Source organism: Panthera tigris, chromosome A3, assembly GCF_018350195.1.
Source record: "Panthera tigris isolate Pti1 chromosome A3, P.tigris_Pti1_mat1.1, whole genome shotgun sequence".
Taxonomy (NCBI): domain Eukaryota; kingdom Metazoa; phylum Chordata; class Mammalia; order Carnivora; family Felidae; genus Panthera; species Panthera tigris.
The window spans coordinates 123,313,488-123,328,551 of NC_056662.1; the positions used below are offsets into that span (position 1 = coordinate 123,313,488).

At 38.3% G+C, this 15,064-nt stretch overlaps 1 protein-coding gene across 6 annotated transcripts in view; it reads left to right on the top strand.

Moving 5' to 3' along the window:
- Nucleotides 1-15,064, top strand: part of LDAH (lipid droplet associated hydrolase) — a 116,831-nt gene that overhangs the window by 32,548 nt on the left and 69,219 nt on the right. For 5 of the 6 annotated variants that reach the window (XM_007080722.3, XM_042982428.1, XM_042982429.1 and 2 more), the window contains one exon: nucleotides 9,496-9,665. In XM_007080722.3, the coding sequence (XP_007080784.1) occupies nucleotides 9,496-9,665 (170 nt within the window). Of the gene's footprint in view, nucleotides 1-9,495; nucleotides 10,492-15,064 lie in introns of all 6 variants that reach the window. The other variant, XR_006215983.1, reaches the window with a different exon arrangement.

A 15,064-nucleotide genomic window follows, 5' to 3' on the forward strand; every position in this document is an offset into this window, starting at 1 on the left:
TCTCATGAGCTGTGAGATCATGATCTGAGCTGAAATCCAGAGTTGGACGCTCAACCTACTGAGCCACCCAGGCGCCCCTGGATATATGTCTAAAGGAAATGAAATCAGTATCTCAGATATCTGATATGATATCCCATATTCATTGCAGCGTTATTCACAGTATATGGATAATTCCAGGATATTGAAACAACTTAGTGTCTGTTAATGGATGAATAAAGAAAATGTATATGTAGACACAATGGGATATTATCCAGCTATAAGAAAGAAGGAAATCCTACCTTTTCAACATATTGATAAACCTGGAGGATAGTATGCTAAGTGAAATAAACCAGACACAGGAAGATAAATACTGTATGATCTCAGTTATATGTGGAATTGAAAAAGTCAACCTCCCAGAACCAGAGGCTAGAATTTTAATTGCCGGATTTGAGGAATGGGGGAAATGGGAAGGCACTGGCCAAAGGGCACAAACTTTCAGTTGTAAGATGAGTAAGTTCTGGGGATCTAACGTACAGCATGATGATTCTAGTTAATAATACTATATTGTGTAACTGAAATTTGCTAAGAGAGTAGATCTTGGTGTTTGCACCATCACAAAAAAGAGAAGACGTGATTATTCCCTCCATCTCGAGCCTACTGATGGCAGTGCCCTTAGTTAGGGATGCCTGCAGCACTTGTCCACACACACATCGCTGGTAGGGAGCTCCACAGACATTTCCTCCATCAGGGCACATATTTATGGCTGTGCTGGCTCTCGTGGTTCTTATTGTGATCCGCAGGATTCACTTCAGCAAGAAACCATCATACCATCAGGGAACTCTGAGGAAACAAGATTTATTACCTATAGTTCCTGGAGGGTACATGGCACGGGGAATAGATATGGGGCTCTGCCTTTATTAGGGTCTGAGGGTGGGGGGTCTACAATTTTGGAGGTTTACTCTGTAGAGCCAGAATCAGGGTTTGGGAAGGTAGAAGTGGGTTACACGACAGTCAGTTATTTAAATTACCCAAGGCTTTCTGAAAGGTACCTTTGTGGGGGGGTGGGGGGGTGGGGGGGTGGGGGTGGTATAGTTCCTTATCTGGTTGTTTTGCTAGCAGCTGTGTCATAGAGATGGCAATATGTTTATTGAAGATGGATGTCTTTTGAAGTGGATACCTCGTCAATCAAAAGCTTAATGTCAGGTACTTACACTACACTGCGTAGGTGATGGATATGTTCATTTGACTGTGGTAATCGCTTTACATTGTACACACATATCAAATCATCACGTAAAAACAATCATGTATAACCTAAATATATACAATTTTTATTTGTTAATCATATTTCAATAAAGCTGAAGAAAAACAATTATAGATAGTGGATGATGGGTACTTGGGGGTTTATTATACTATTCTCTCTACTTTTATGTATGTTTGAAAGTTTCCACTCTTGAAAAAAAACTTTAAAGAAATAAAAATAATTATAGAATCTTAGATCTAAAAGTATCTACAGCAATCCTACCATGAACCCTTATTTTTTAAGGAAAGAAAATGAGGCCCAACAAGGCTAAATCACCTGCTGGTGAGTGGCAGAATTTTGACAGAAGTGCCTTTTTCATAGTGTCTTTTTCTCTCTGTTATTGTGTGTGCTTGCGCACACTTGTGTGCATGTGTGTGTGTGTGTGTGTCCTTGTGTCCCTCTATGAATGCAATTCACTTGATATTGAGAGTCTTTTACACTTTGCAAAAGACTAGGGTATACTTTGAAAAGTAAGTCGATCCTGATTACCTAGCATGAGAGATTTTCAGAGCAGTAGTAAGTGAAACTAAATACACAGATCTTGTTGCCTTGATTAAAAACATCTATTTCAACAGCCATTGTATTGAAATGTAACTGAAGGTGGACAGAATGTAGAGCAAGATACTTGCTCTGCTATGAACTATTTTAAAAGATACATCTTTACTGTTTTAATCTATTTCTTCATAATGTGCCCAAAGAAATTTGGGGGTTCAATACCATAGTTTTTCCTTTGTAAGGAAATTTATATGTTTGCTCAAAGTGTGTTTTTGCTGTTTGGAAAACAGAGGTGTTAAAAGAATTCTTCTTAGAAAACAGACTCAATTAACATGCTAAACCTCCAGAAGCTGCCGGCCCTTCTGGCCTGTTATCTTAACCTCTGGCAAGAGAAGAGACAAGCCCAGGACAGAGGGAGCCAGGAAGTAGTGGAAATACCTCGGGATACTCAGTGAAGGATAATGCATCCTCTTTTCTGTAATGTAATGGTGATTAGCTAACATATCTGATTCCCACATTCTTAACCTGGGTGAGAAAGACCATCTACAATAGAAGCTGTGTACTGAATTACCTAATGAGAGCAACATTCAACTCAGTTATCAACAGTAAGTCCTTAAGTGAAGACAAAACCAAGCATTTGAACATGATGAGCAACTTTGAAAGTTGAAAATAGATTCAAAGAGTAACCCTAGATGAGGGCTTCTCAAATTTTGGCCAGCATCAGAATCACCTGGCGGATTCGTTAAAACAGATGAGTGGGTGTCACCCCAAGTTGTTGATTCACATAGATGTGGGGTGGGATCTGAGAATTTGCATTTTTAACAAGTTCCTGGGTCATGTTGATACTATTAGTCCTGAGACCACATTTTCATAACCATTACTGTAGATCTTCACCAGTAAACACTAGTGAGGAAAACCAGTAGAAATTAACTGTTGTATGTCTGGATTTCTGAGAAATGTCTTTAGTTCTTGTTTTATTGTTCTCGTTATTTATAACTTTGAGTATACTTGTTGCTTAGGCTGCTTCTCTACTATTGAGTTAATAACTTAGTAATTAGAGCCTGGTTCCTCTGCTCCCTAATGAGAACAGTGCCATCTAGAGGCATTAGCCCAGAGGGCCACCAGAGGGCCAAAGGAAGCTGTGGTTTATCTAGAGAGGGTGAATGGACAGCTCATCATCATCGAGGGTTTATTGGCAACCTACTTGGTTATTACATGAAATTCCAGTCTCCGCCTTTTAGGTTAGTGCCTTTCTAAAAATTTGTTTAAATTTTTTTGTTTATTTTATTTTTGAGAGAGAGAGAGCATGCGAGCAGAGGAGGGGCAGGGAGAGAGACAGAGGATCTGAAGCAGGCTTTGCACTAACAGCAGAGAGCTCAATGTGGGGCTCAGACTCACAAACAGTGAGATCATTACCTGAAGTCGGATGGTTAACCAGCTGAGCCACCCAGGTGCCCCAGGTTGGTGCCTTTCTGTCTGTTCTGAGGAGCCAAAACCTCTGTGCAGGGCAGGGGAGGGTGCTGTGGGCCCCACTTGCACCCTCATTTAACCAGAACAGTTCTGCTTTCATCTGTTTTACATAGTGAAAGTTATGTTTGCAAATGCAATCCATGGTAGATTGCTTTGGATAGGCAGGACAGATATATTATTCATCGTCCAAGATTATTGCTCTAAAGTACATGTTTTTTGACATGCAAAATATGGCGTGAAAAAGATGTAATCATTGAGAGAAAGGACATAAGCTATAACCACCCATCAAATGTTGAAAGTATGTTTTGCTTCATATTAGCACATGTTAAAATTATGAACAGTTGGAAATAATATTCTAGTTGCACCACATTATCACAATCATAAATTGAGTATAATTGGGAGAACAGATGTTCACCGATGTCAGGAGGGGGTGATTCAAGACAAAAAAAAAAAAAAAGCGTGAAAAGAAAATGTGAGGAATTAGAAGTATAAACTCTTTCTGGCTTTGATTTACTATAGAGTCAGCTTACTTGATGGCAGATTCATTATCAACTATTTTAAGTCATTTGTTCAAAAAGTATAACATAAAAGCTAGAAATCACAGTGGTTTAGTTTCAGCTGATAAAACATTACCTAAAAAAGTTATACAATCTTTCAACTAATGATGAATTTGGGTCATGCTTATCCAAAGAAACAATAAACCACTCCCATTCCAGTATTCAAACAGAAGGAAAGAGAGAAAAATGGAGTTTTCTCTCTTGCCAGAACCTTGATTGTCAGAGGAACATGATGGTAAAATGGAATGGTTAGATGAGCCCAAGGCAAGGACAGTCAGTCAATGCTCGGGGCTCACAGTCATTGGAAATAAACAAGTCTCTAAGTAAGTGGGAAGAGACAGAAAACCAAAGGGAGAGCAAGAAAAGCAGTTAAGAATCAAGCAAATTGTAGAGTCTTGGGGGAGACAGAAGTATGAAGCACAGCAGGACTAAGGAGAGTGACACTGCAGTTAGTGTCCTGTTACTGGGTCTCTGCCCCTTTCTTTGTGGACCTTAGGTATCTTCTTACTGCTCATGCAGTGGAACCCCGACTCCTTGGTGATGTTCAGTGTCCTCCTTGATCTAGTTGCAGCCTTCCTTTCCGACCTCATTTGTCTTGTCCCACCTCTCTATAACCATAGACACAGAACTCATCACTTTCCAAAATTACACCTCACACTTTTATGCCTTTGAGCTTTTGTTATTTACTGTAATAACATTATGTTTTCCTTGCTGAACCAATCTCTCTGTCTCTCTCTTTCTCTCTCATTTCCCATATTTTCCCCCATTGAAATCTTTAGCAGATCATTGGGTTTTGTCAGGGTTTTGGAAAGCATAATTTGATGACCCTGGTTTTCACCATCTATTTGGAGAATAATAATTAGAAATTATTTTACAAGGCATGTTTGGGTTTTACAAAGGTTTTTGTTTGATAGCAGTTTTAAATAGAGTGCCTAACATCACTGCGTTACATACCTTAAAGGCTAACAGAGTCACACCAATGTTTAGATACAGGGAGTTTACAGAACTACTTAGGGGGCCAGGGACAGTCAGGGCCTAAACTATGAGGGTGTGCTTTCACATAGACTTAGTAAATTCAGGGCACCATCATAAAAGGAAGGCCTTTGGATCAGTAAATTAAATGAGCATAAAGAATTAGAGACAGTTCATGTCCACTGTTTCACTGATATTTGGCATAAATCTAGGTAAAGTCCTTTGGGGCTTTTGTATTCCATTGAAAGTAATGAAGAGGGGCGCCTGGGTGGCGCAGTCGGTTAAGCGTCCAACTTCAGCCAGGTCACGATCTCGCGGTCCGTGAGTTCGAGCCCCGCGTCAGGCTCTGGGCTGATGGCTCGGAGCCTGGAGCCTGTTTCCAATTCTGTGTCTCCCTCTCTCTCTGCCCCTCCCCTGTTCATGCTCTGTCTCTCTCTGTCCCAAAAATAAAAAAAAAAAAAAAAAAAAAACGTTGAAAAAAAAAAAAAAGTAATGAAGAAGTGAAGGGTGGTTTCCCCTATAAAACTGATGTAAGATAGGTAAGAACAATATGCCAAAGCATTCTTTATTAAAATTTTTTCTTTTATTTTGAGAAAAAAATTTTAAATGTAGAAAAGTACAAACAGTAGTGTAACAGTCCAAGATTCCGTTAGTTGATTTTCTCTTGATAGTTAACACTTTGCCATAATGGCCATATTTACCATCATTGCCTCAATATTTTCTGTTAATAAATAAAACAATACAGAAAATTTTCATTTTTAGATCCTATCTCCACTTATAATTTAGAGTAGATTATATTTGTAGTGACATGAATGTAATGATGCACAACATGTGATATTGTTTTGTGTTTTTAAAGCTTTACCTGAAGAGTAAATCATATATGTCTTCCTCAAAGCATTCTTTAAAATATGAAGTGCCATTTTTAGCCTTTTAATATCCCTATGTAAGTTGTTTAATTGAAGTTATTATTAATAAATAGCTTTGGAGTAATGATGGGGGCAGGATGGAAGAGTCCACTAGTTGAGAAATTCTGGTGTGAGAGCGGAGAGCTACTGTCTGTAGACTCAGTCCCAGCAAAAGGCTCATGTAGGCTAATCTCCAATTTTGTTAGTTAGATTGCATTTGAGTGTATAGAGTATACATTTATAGTAGTATGCATTAGTAAGGAATATTTCCTGGATGTTTATCTTGGTTTATTTGGAGAAGGACACAGTAGTTTTCATGAAACCAGTATGCATTACCTTTCAGCTGTGATGCAGTAAAAATGTGTCCTTTTCTCGAGGAAATGCTTGATATATACTTATTTCAGTGTTTTACAATTGTGTTTTTATCTATTTCTGTTTGCTCTTATTAGATTCTGAACTCCTTGAAGGGAAAGGGAGTATATTGTATTTATATCTGTATTTTCAAAGTCACCATGAGCCAACTAGTCACCATTTTCTGTCAGAGTGGTCAATTCAGTTGATGTGAAATGGAACAAAATAATAGTTCTCAGATTTCCTGTATCCTGAATCTGTCAGGGATACATATTTTTTTATTTATTTTTTTAATTAATTAATTAATTTACTTATTTATTTATTTAGAGGGAGGAGGGGCAGAGAGAAAGAGAGGGAGACAGAGAATCTCAAGCAGACTCTACACTGCCAGCACAAAGCCCAATGCAGGACTTGAACCCACAAACCGTGAGATCATGACCTGAGCCTAAATCAAGAGTCAGATACTTAACTGACATGCCACCCAGGCACTCCCATAATATTTTGATCTAAGAATGACAGAATGTTAATAACTGGATCAATCAATTTGAATAACTAGATGAAAAGTAAATATGAAGTGCTAATATTACTTAATTCCTCTATGAACTTTGTAGAAACAGATTATATATACCTTTTGAAATAAATTCCAGCATCAGTAAATGAGCTATAAAGTAAATTCCATAGAAATGGGCCTAAGAAATAGGGCCAGGTTCTAAAATGGAATTGTCAGTATCATATTTAAGACTGTATCTGGATAAAGATTATGTTCCAAACATACTTTGTTGATTGTAATTTGGAGTACATTTTTCTATAGAGAGAATAGCTTAAGTAATTTCCATATTAGTATTCTTCTGATTTGGGTACAATTGAATGTAGTTTTTTTTACTGTATTTTGTGGACAGTAAGTTAATGATTTCTAGCATTTTTTCAGAGTATATTAAAATAAAATATGAAAATATGTAGTGAAGTTTATAGCTTTTTAACTTCTAGTTTTTGCTAGTAAAATAATGTCCAGGTAGCACATTTAAATTTGCTATCAACATTGTTTCTAGAAAGTGCTTTCTCCTTTAATCTCATTACTACAGCAGACACTAATAAGTAACGTGTTTACCTTGGGAATCTTCTGAGGAGTTCCCAGAAGTAAAGCCAGATTTACTTCTGAAATACTCGTTTGAGTAATCTTTTGAATTTTAATATGCATTAAAGTTTATCCAAAATATAATCTTTTAGAACGTTATTTCTGCTGCCAGTGAAGTTTTAAAATGTTCACTGCATTTAGCTCGTTCCCTTTCTGTTTACACTATCCACGTAAATGTCCTTGGTATATATTCGAGGGAGGACATAAATGACAGGAACTGAAGTGACAGCAATCGTAACTATCATTTCTGTCACAGTTTATGCCAGACAGCTGTGCTCTGTGCTTCAGAAGCGTTGTGTTTACACTGCCAAGACTACCTCCATTATATATGAGGACACTGAAGCCAGGTTAAGGGACTTGCCCTAGCCACCCTCCTAGTGAGGTTCTCGGCTGGGATTTAGACCCAGATTTATCTTGCCCCTAGCACCCATGATGTTTACTACACCATACTATCCCAACGAAAGGAAGATTTTTGACATTTTCAAACATTGTGTATTTTGAAAAATAAAGGATTTGGCTTGCAGGTGTTACAGATGCTTGTTTTTAGAGTATCTGAGAACAATATGATCCCTTTTGGGTGGACTGATCAGAGAAGATAAACTGAGAGGGAAGCATAAACTACTCAAACTTAAGTGTAATATTAAATAAACATTTGGGTTGGGAGCTATCAGGGGCCCTACCAAAGTCAGACTTCCAGATTCTGTCTCTTCCCAAGTCTGTTTGATGCTGAACTTCCTTGTTAAACGGAGAATGGATTCAAGGCTGACGTAGGAAGAAGGATTAGGGAAGAACACATCTTACCCGAGAGATCAGTAATACCATGGAAAAAGGGAACTAAGCCTCACTGACTGGGTAGAAAGGTCTTCAGAAACTGTATGCCAGGCATTGGGAGACAGAGATAAGAGACATAAATTGTAAAGTAGGAATAAATCAGGAGTAGTGTGGTGAGATAAACGTGGATGGGATGTTGTGGGAACTGAAAGGAAGGCTACTTTCCCCTCGCCTACTGAATCATGAAATGGCCTTTCAGAGGAGATGACACTTGTTGGGAGGTTGAAGGATGAAGAAGAGTTGGCCTGATTAACGGGGGGAGCTGAGCACCGAAGAAAATGAAAACAGCATGTACAGATAAAACTAAAGAGCAGTCCTTTGCAATGAGTTTCGGGTACCTTTCGAATGAGCCACGTTGTGGCTCATTATAGTTCACATGAGTAACTTGTAGGAGTCAAATTCTAGTAATCCAAATTTTAATAAAGAATTTATTACACCTTATGATACTTTGAAATATTACAGGTTCATAAGGAAAACCTATTGACGTTTTCTATATGTATAGAATATCAGAGCTGACAGCATCCTCAGAGAATGTCTAGTCAGTACATATTTTCACACCACACAAATATTTACTGCGTGCTAGTAGTCACAGAGGACACAGATGAAAAGATAGACCTTGCCTCCAAGGAGCTCACAGCCTCCGAGAGGAAATAAGCAGACCATAACACAAGTATGATAAAGGGTTGTAATAAGGATAGAGAGTACTGGTTAAACACAAAGGAAGACTCATTCATTTTTCTTGGACATTAGCTAAAGTTTTAATTAGCTCTTGAAGATTCCAGAAGACAGTTCATTTAAGGAAGGAAAGGAAGAAAGGATATTTCAGTTAAGGCCGCTGGTTAAAAGGAACAACTTACAACATTTCTCCTTAAGCCCTTCAGTCAAAGTTCTTCAAACAAAAATTACCTCAAATAATGAAGCACTGTCATGGATAGTTGTCTATTAATAATACAAACTGGCCTAACCAGTGGTTCTCAGTGTGTGGTCCTGGGACCAACATGTCCGGGATGCTTAGAAATGCAAATTCTTGGGCCCCAACCCAGACCTACTGAACCAGGAAGTTTGGTGGTGGGGCCCAGCAGTCACCGCTTTCACGTGTCCTGCAGAGGATTCTGATACCTGATCAAGTTTGAAAACTAGTGGCCTAAGCGAACTGTAGTTCATGGAATAGTTGAAAGTTCATGGGCTTTGAGGACAAAACCTGGGTTTGAATCTCACCTTTCTCACTTATTAGGTGTGTGACTGTCAGTCTATCACCTAATGTCTGTGAGCTTTGGGATTTTCATCTATAAAATGAAATCACTAATACTTCCTTTCCAGGACTGTTGTGAAGACTGGTTGATGTAATTTAAATAAAGTGGTTAACACTGTAGCTAGCACATTTGTAGGCTTTAAATAAATGGTGACTGCTACTGTTGTTAGTTTTTTTAGATATTTTTCCCAGTGAATTTATTACTTTCACTAATTGAGTGAAAACATATTCCTATCTTTTGCTTTTAGATTCAAATGCTCAAGAAATCAAAGACATCTATGGACTACAAGGTCAAGTGGAACACAAGCTAGCTTTCTTGAGGACTCATGTGCCAAAGGAAATGAAACTTGTGGTCATTGGCCATTCAATAGGCTGCTATATTTCCCTTGAGATTTTGAAGCTTGCTCCTGAACTGCCAGTAAGTATGCCTCAGGCGGTGACGGTAGGTGCCTGATGATGCTCTTGCACAAATCCTCCTCAGCTCTCCTTCCCCCTTTTGTCTCTTGTTTAACTGATCAGTAAAACAGAGAGGGGGGTTATTTGGTGGCTGTGTTTACTTTTATTTGTATTACCATGGGCCTGTGCTAGTGTATGTATGTTCATGAAATTTCCATGTGTTTCAAAAAATAATACGGTAAGAGGTAGGGATTTTTCCAGATGGATGCCATTGAATCTAGGGTTACCTGGAATTCTGAAGTTGTATGTAACTCATTGTCTTTTATAAAAGAATAGTGAAGAGCAGTTACCAGCTACGACCCAGCAAGAATCTTTATTGGGAGAGTATTTTGCAAATGTTCATGCCTCCTTTCAAAAGGAAGAAAATTTATCATCATTATCATCATCATTATCATCAGTAGGCAAACAACAGCTGCCCTTTATGGAACACTAAATCTTTATTAGGTCATAAGTCTGGGCCCTTATCTGTTCCACAGCTTGGCAGCCTTTTTGAGACATTCACTTATTCATTCGCAAATTATTGGGTGCCACTAGGTGTCAGATATTAAGTGAGACACTGGAGACACAGAGACCTGTTTAAAGTGCCCAAGAAAGCTGGTGAGCTAGAAGAGACTTAAAACAGAAACTTGTACTTTCACTAACATGTACCATTGAAATGACCTTTTGAATGGATGCAATTCACAACATAAAGCATTTCTTTATTTGATAAACATATATTAAACACTGGCCATGTGTCAGGCCCTGAGCTGTGTTTCGAGGACATCCCAGTGAGTAAGACAGCCTTTGAGGTAAGAGAGTCCAAAGTCTCGTGAAGGAGACACACTAACCCATAGGTCTGATAACTGTGATCTTAGATAAGTACGGGGTGTGAGGGAGTACTATTTAACCTTGTAATCCAAATGCAAGATTGAAAGTGATTCCTTCCTGGAATCTCATTCCATATGATAAAATACATCTAGTGGAGTTTCGGAGCTCACTAGGAATTTTCTTTTTCTACCAGCTTGGCACACTTACTTCTTATAATCGCCCTTAGGAAATGTACAACTATAGCCTCCGTGGGTGTGTTTTTTAATACCAAATGGAAATTGTTAACTTTCTTTTATTGAGTATAAGAAAATGTATTTTTCATTTCTGAATGTGATTTTGATAAATTCAAGATTGCAATCCATTCGCTGTTTTATTGTTTCTATTTTTTTTCCCATGGATAAGCCATCTTAATCAGAAAGGAGAGATTTCATTTCTGTTTTTAGCATTTGGCTTGGCTTCTAATCTCTTTTGTGCCTTCTAAATCTCCTCCAATACTGTGTGATGAGGTTACCATCTTCACAGTGCCCAGCCCTGCCACTCAGTGCTTCTGTTTACACAGTTGCCGTAAGCCCTGGTTCCAGAGCTAAGACACCTACCTACGTTCAAACAGTCAGTGTCATATTTTGTCTGTGTGACCTGGGACAAGTTATGGAGTATCTCTGTACCTCTGTTTCCTCATCTGTGAAATAGGGATAATAATATGTTCCCCAAAGGATTTTTGTGAGGAATTATATAAAGAAGTAAGAATGCTGTCTAGACCTTAGAAGTTCCACAATAGGTATTAGCTATTATTATGATGATGGAAATGACAGTGGAACCATTGGCTCACTAATTAAGTTAAGTACTATATTAGTTATCAACAGCAAGTAACAAATTGCCCCAAAGCGTAATAGCATAAAACCATACACGTTTATCCTCTCACAGTTTCTGTGGGTCTGGGATCTGGCTGATCTTATGATCTTATGAGACTGCAATCAAGGTGTCTTCCAGGGCTACAGTCTCATTTGAAGATTTGAATTGAGACAGAGGTGCTTCTAAGCTCACTTATGGGGTTGTTGGCAGGACTCCATTCCTTGAGGGCTTTTGGAATGATGACCTTGGTTCATTGCTGGCACTTGGGTGGAGTTCACCCTCAGTTCCTTAACATGGGAGAGTCTTTCTAACTTGCCTCATTAGAGCAACTAAGGTAGAAGAACCAGAGGAAGAGTCTGATTGCAAAATGGAAGTCACAGACTGTAACCTCATTACAGAAATCATATCCCATTACTTTTACAGTATTCCATTTGTTAGAAGTAAATCACTAGGTCTAGCCCCACCCCCGCGACTCGAGGAACAGATTACACTAGAGCATGAATATTAGAAAGTAAGGATCACTGGGAGCCATGTCAGAGGATGCCTGCCACACCACTACTACAGTTAGGATTCCACTTGTGTGGTGTACAATCAAGTATGTAGATACATAGATCTATATAAATTAAAAGAATGCATTTATTTCCCAGTATAGAGGTGAGTTTATCCTGTCAAATAGAGTATAGCAAACTGATATGAAATAGAATTTTGGGTTATTAGTTATCCCAGGTGTTTTAAACACTTAAAAAATACATATTTTAAAGAAAAGAGTCCTTGGCATATTTGAAATAATAATAGCATTACCATTTGTGATAGTTAATTTTTTTTATTTATTTATTTTGAGACAGTGCATGCACAAGCAGAGGTGTGGGGGTGGGGGCGGAGAGAGAGGGAGAGAGAATCCCAAGCAGGCTCTGTGCTGGGCATGGGGCTCAGTCTCACAAACCATGAGATCATGACCCAAGCCAGTATCAAGAGTCTGATGCTTAACCGACTGAGCCACCTAGGAGCCCCCATTTGTGGTGGCTAATTTTATGTGTCAACTTGACTGGGCTAAGGGAAAGCCAGATAGCTGGTAAAACATTTCTCAGTATGTCTGAGGATGTTTCCAGAAGAGATTAGCATTTCCATCAGTTGACTGAGAAAAGAAGATTTGCTCTCATCATTGTGAGTGGGCATACTCCAATCCATCCAGGTCCCAAATAGAACAAAACTCAAGAAAGGAGGATTCTTTATCTCTCTTCTTCAGTTGACACATCCATCTTTTCCTGACCTCTGACACTGGAGCTCTGAGTTCACTGGGCTTCAACTCTGGGCGTTACACCATCAGCTCCTCTGGTTCTCAGGCCTTCAAACTCGGACCGAATCATACCACTGGCTTTCCTGGTTCCCAGCTTGCAGATGGTATATTGTGGGCCTCCATAATCATGTGAACCAGTTCCTATAATAAGTCTCCTTTTATATATATCTATATCTTTGTGCGTGCATGCGTGTGTGTGTGTGTGTGTGTGTATCTCCTATTGGTTTTTTCCTTCTGGGGAGCCCTGACAAATACACTATTCTGTAAACATAGAGAAGAAAATATTCATTTCTGAGTCCTTCACAGTCTATTAACTTAATCACCGATCTTTTTGGTTTTTGTTTGTTTCTCGATTCTGCATGTGACGTATGGTTTCTCTTGTGCATATTTGAAAGCAGTTGTTGAACACACCTGTTTTGAACCCATCTCTCCATTTTGGCCTGCATTCACAGATCTATTGGGAAAAAAATACAAATGCATCTTAAGGTTAATGCAGCTTCTTACAGCTCCTTTAGCTTTAGAGCTTTCTAATTATTGCTCTACTTCCAGGTGTTCTTGCCCTTGAAATAGTGGTGAAAAGGGGAAAGGAAGATGAAATATGAGCTTAACGTACTCTGTTTGTGAAGACATAACTCATACTGTGATTATAGAGTTTTCAGAGGGACATGTGAAACTGTGTTTTCTTAAAGCGGGTGTTTTCTAGAAAATAACGCGTGCGATAAATTGTCCATAAAGGTCACCCGGGGAAGACGGTGAACATCTGTATGATTTTTTTTATTATTATTCAAAAGCTTTATCTGGTTTCAATTAACTGCATTGTTGAAGTTCCCCCCACCCCTCTTTAAACACCTGGCCCAGTTAATATCGGTGGTGTGATCCCTGCTGAAGTGTTGAAATTTCAGTGTCTCTGGGCTACTCTAAGACGGCACGGTGCCTGCATGCCTGAAGTTAGCATGACACGCTCCATTTAAGATGCATTGGACAATCAAATAAGTTTGTGTAAGCCAGAGTGTTGCAATCCCTAATCATTTTGCCAAAAATAAGTTAGCTGTTATGTTTTATAACATATGAAGTGTGATAATAAGAAACTTGTGTTTCCATCTCTTCTGTTATTTTTACTGGAATATTTGACTCCCATAAGATTTTGAAGACATATGTGTAGTTTAGTAGCTGGTTTATTTGGTTTTATTTTGGTTCAGTTCTTTATAATATTTTTATAACTAATTATAGGAAACTTTGGTCTTAAAATCATTTTAAGTAACTTATTGTACACTTTAGATGTATTATCTGACCTATATTTAAATATACTAAAAAAAATGGCTTCTTTAAAAATCCAGAATTAAAATTTTTTTTGTTTCTTTAAGCAAATTTGTTACATAGAATTATCGAAATGCTTCCTATGTTTTGACAGTAATGTCCAGAATAAAGAATTTAAATAGAAGCTAGAGAAAATAGACATTTGGAAGACTGTTAATTAGTAGCTGTCATAACTTCTAATAATAAACATAGTTTTAGACTCATAGGATCTTAGAACTGATATGGGCTTTGGGAACAGTCTTGTCCCATCTTTCTTTTCATGGATGGGAACTGAGAGCACAGTCCCTTGCCAGGATGCAGTCTCAGCTCTGTCTGAATCCAGGGGTGGGGTCCTGTTATGTTAGCTGTGGGTATAAAGAGAGTCTAAGAAGATATTTGATGGGTCTTTCAAACTTAGAATGATAACAGAGCCTGCCAATAGCTCACTATACTCGTGGACTATACGCAACAAGCTGCACGTGGTCCATTACATTGCAGCTCAGGGAACAGGAGATTCCATGAATGAATGCTGTTTTAGCAATTCGGAGCTAGAGGTGGAGTAATCAGAGCAGAAATAGTAGTCTTATCCCCACTATTTAGAATCTTCTTTCAACATTGATCCTATGTATGTTAAAAAAAATGTGCCATCTGATTTTGCCAGTAAATTGTTTGCATAAAGTTCAAGGTTGGGAGTTGAAAGCCCTTGATTCTTAAGTAGACTCAGCACTGAGTCTTGAGGTGAACCTCAAGTAATTTAACTTTTATTTTCCTCTAAGTATTTATATAGCACTTTATGAAAACACTTCATTCCCTTCCAGGGATAGCAGATCCTTCAAAACCTTAATTTTTTATATCATTTGGCCTTTTCTTGGGGAAAATGCACAATAACATAGAGCTTCCTTTGTCTGTCTGCTTGGCAAAAATGTCTTCTCTCTAAATGAAATTTCCAGATTACTTGAACTCACTTTTTGAAACACCAGATTCTTTTATCCAGTTGGATAAAACTGTGTCTAAAATTTATTATTTATCTGCATCCTTATCTGCATCTGCATCCTCCAACAATGCATATTGATTATGGAGGAATTAGTGGTTCAAGGACATCATTTTGA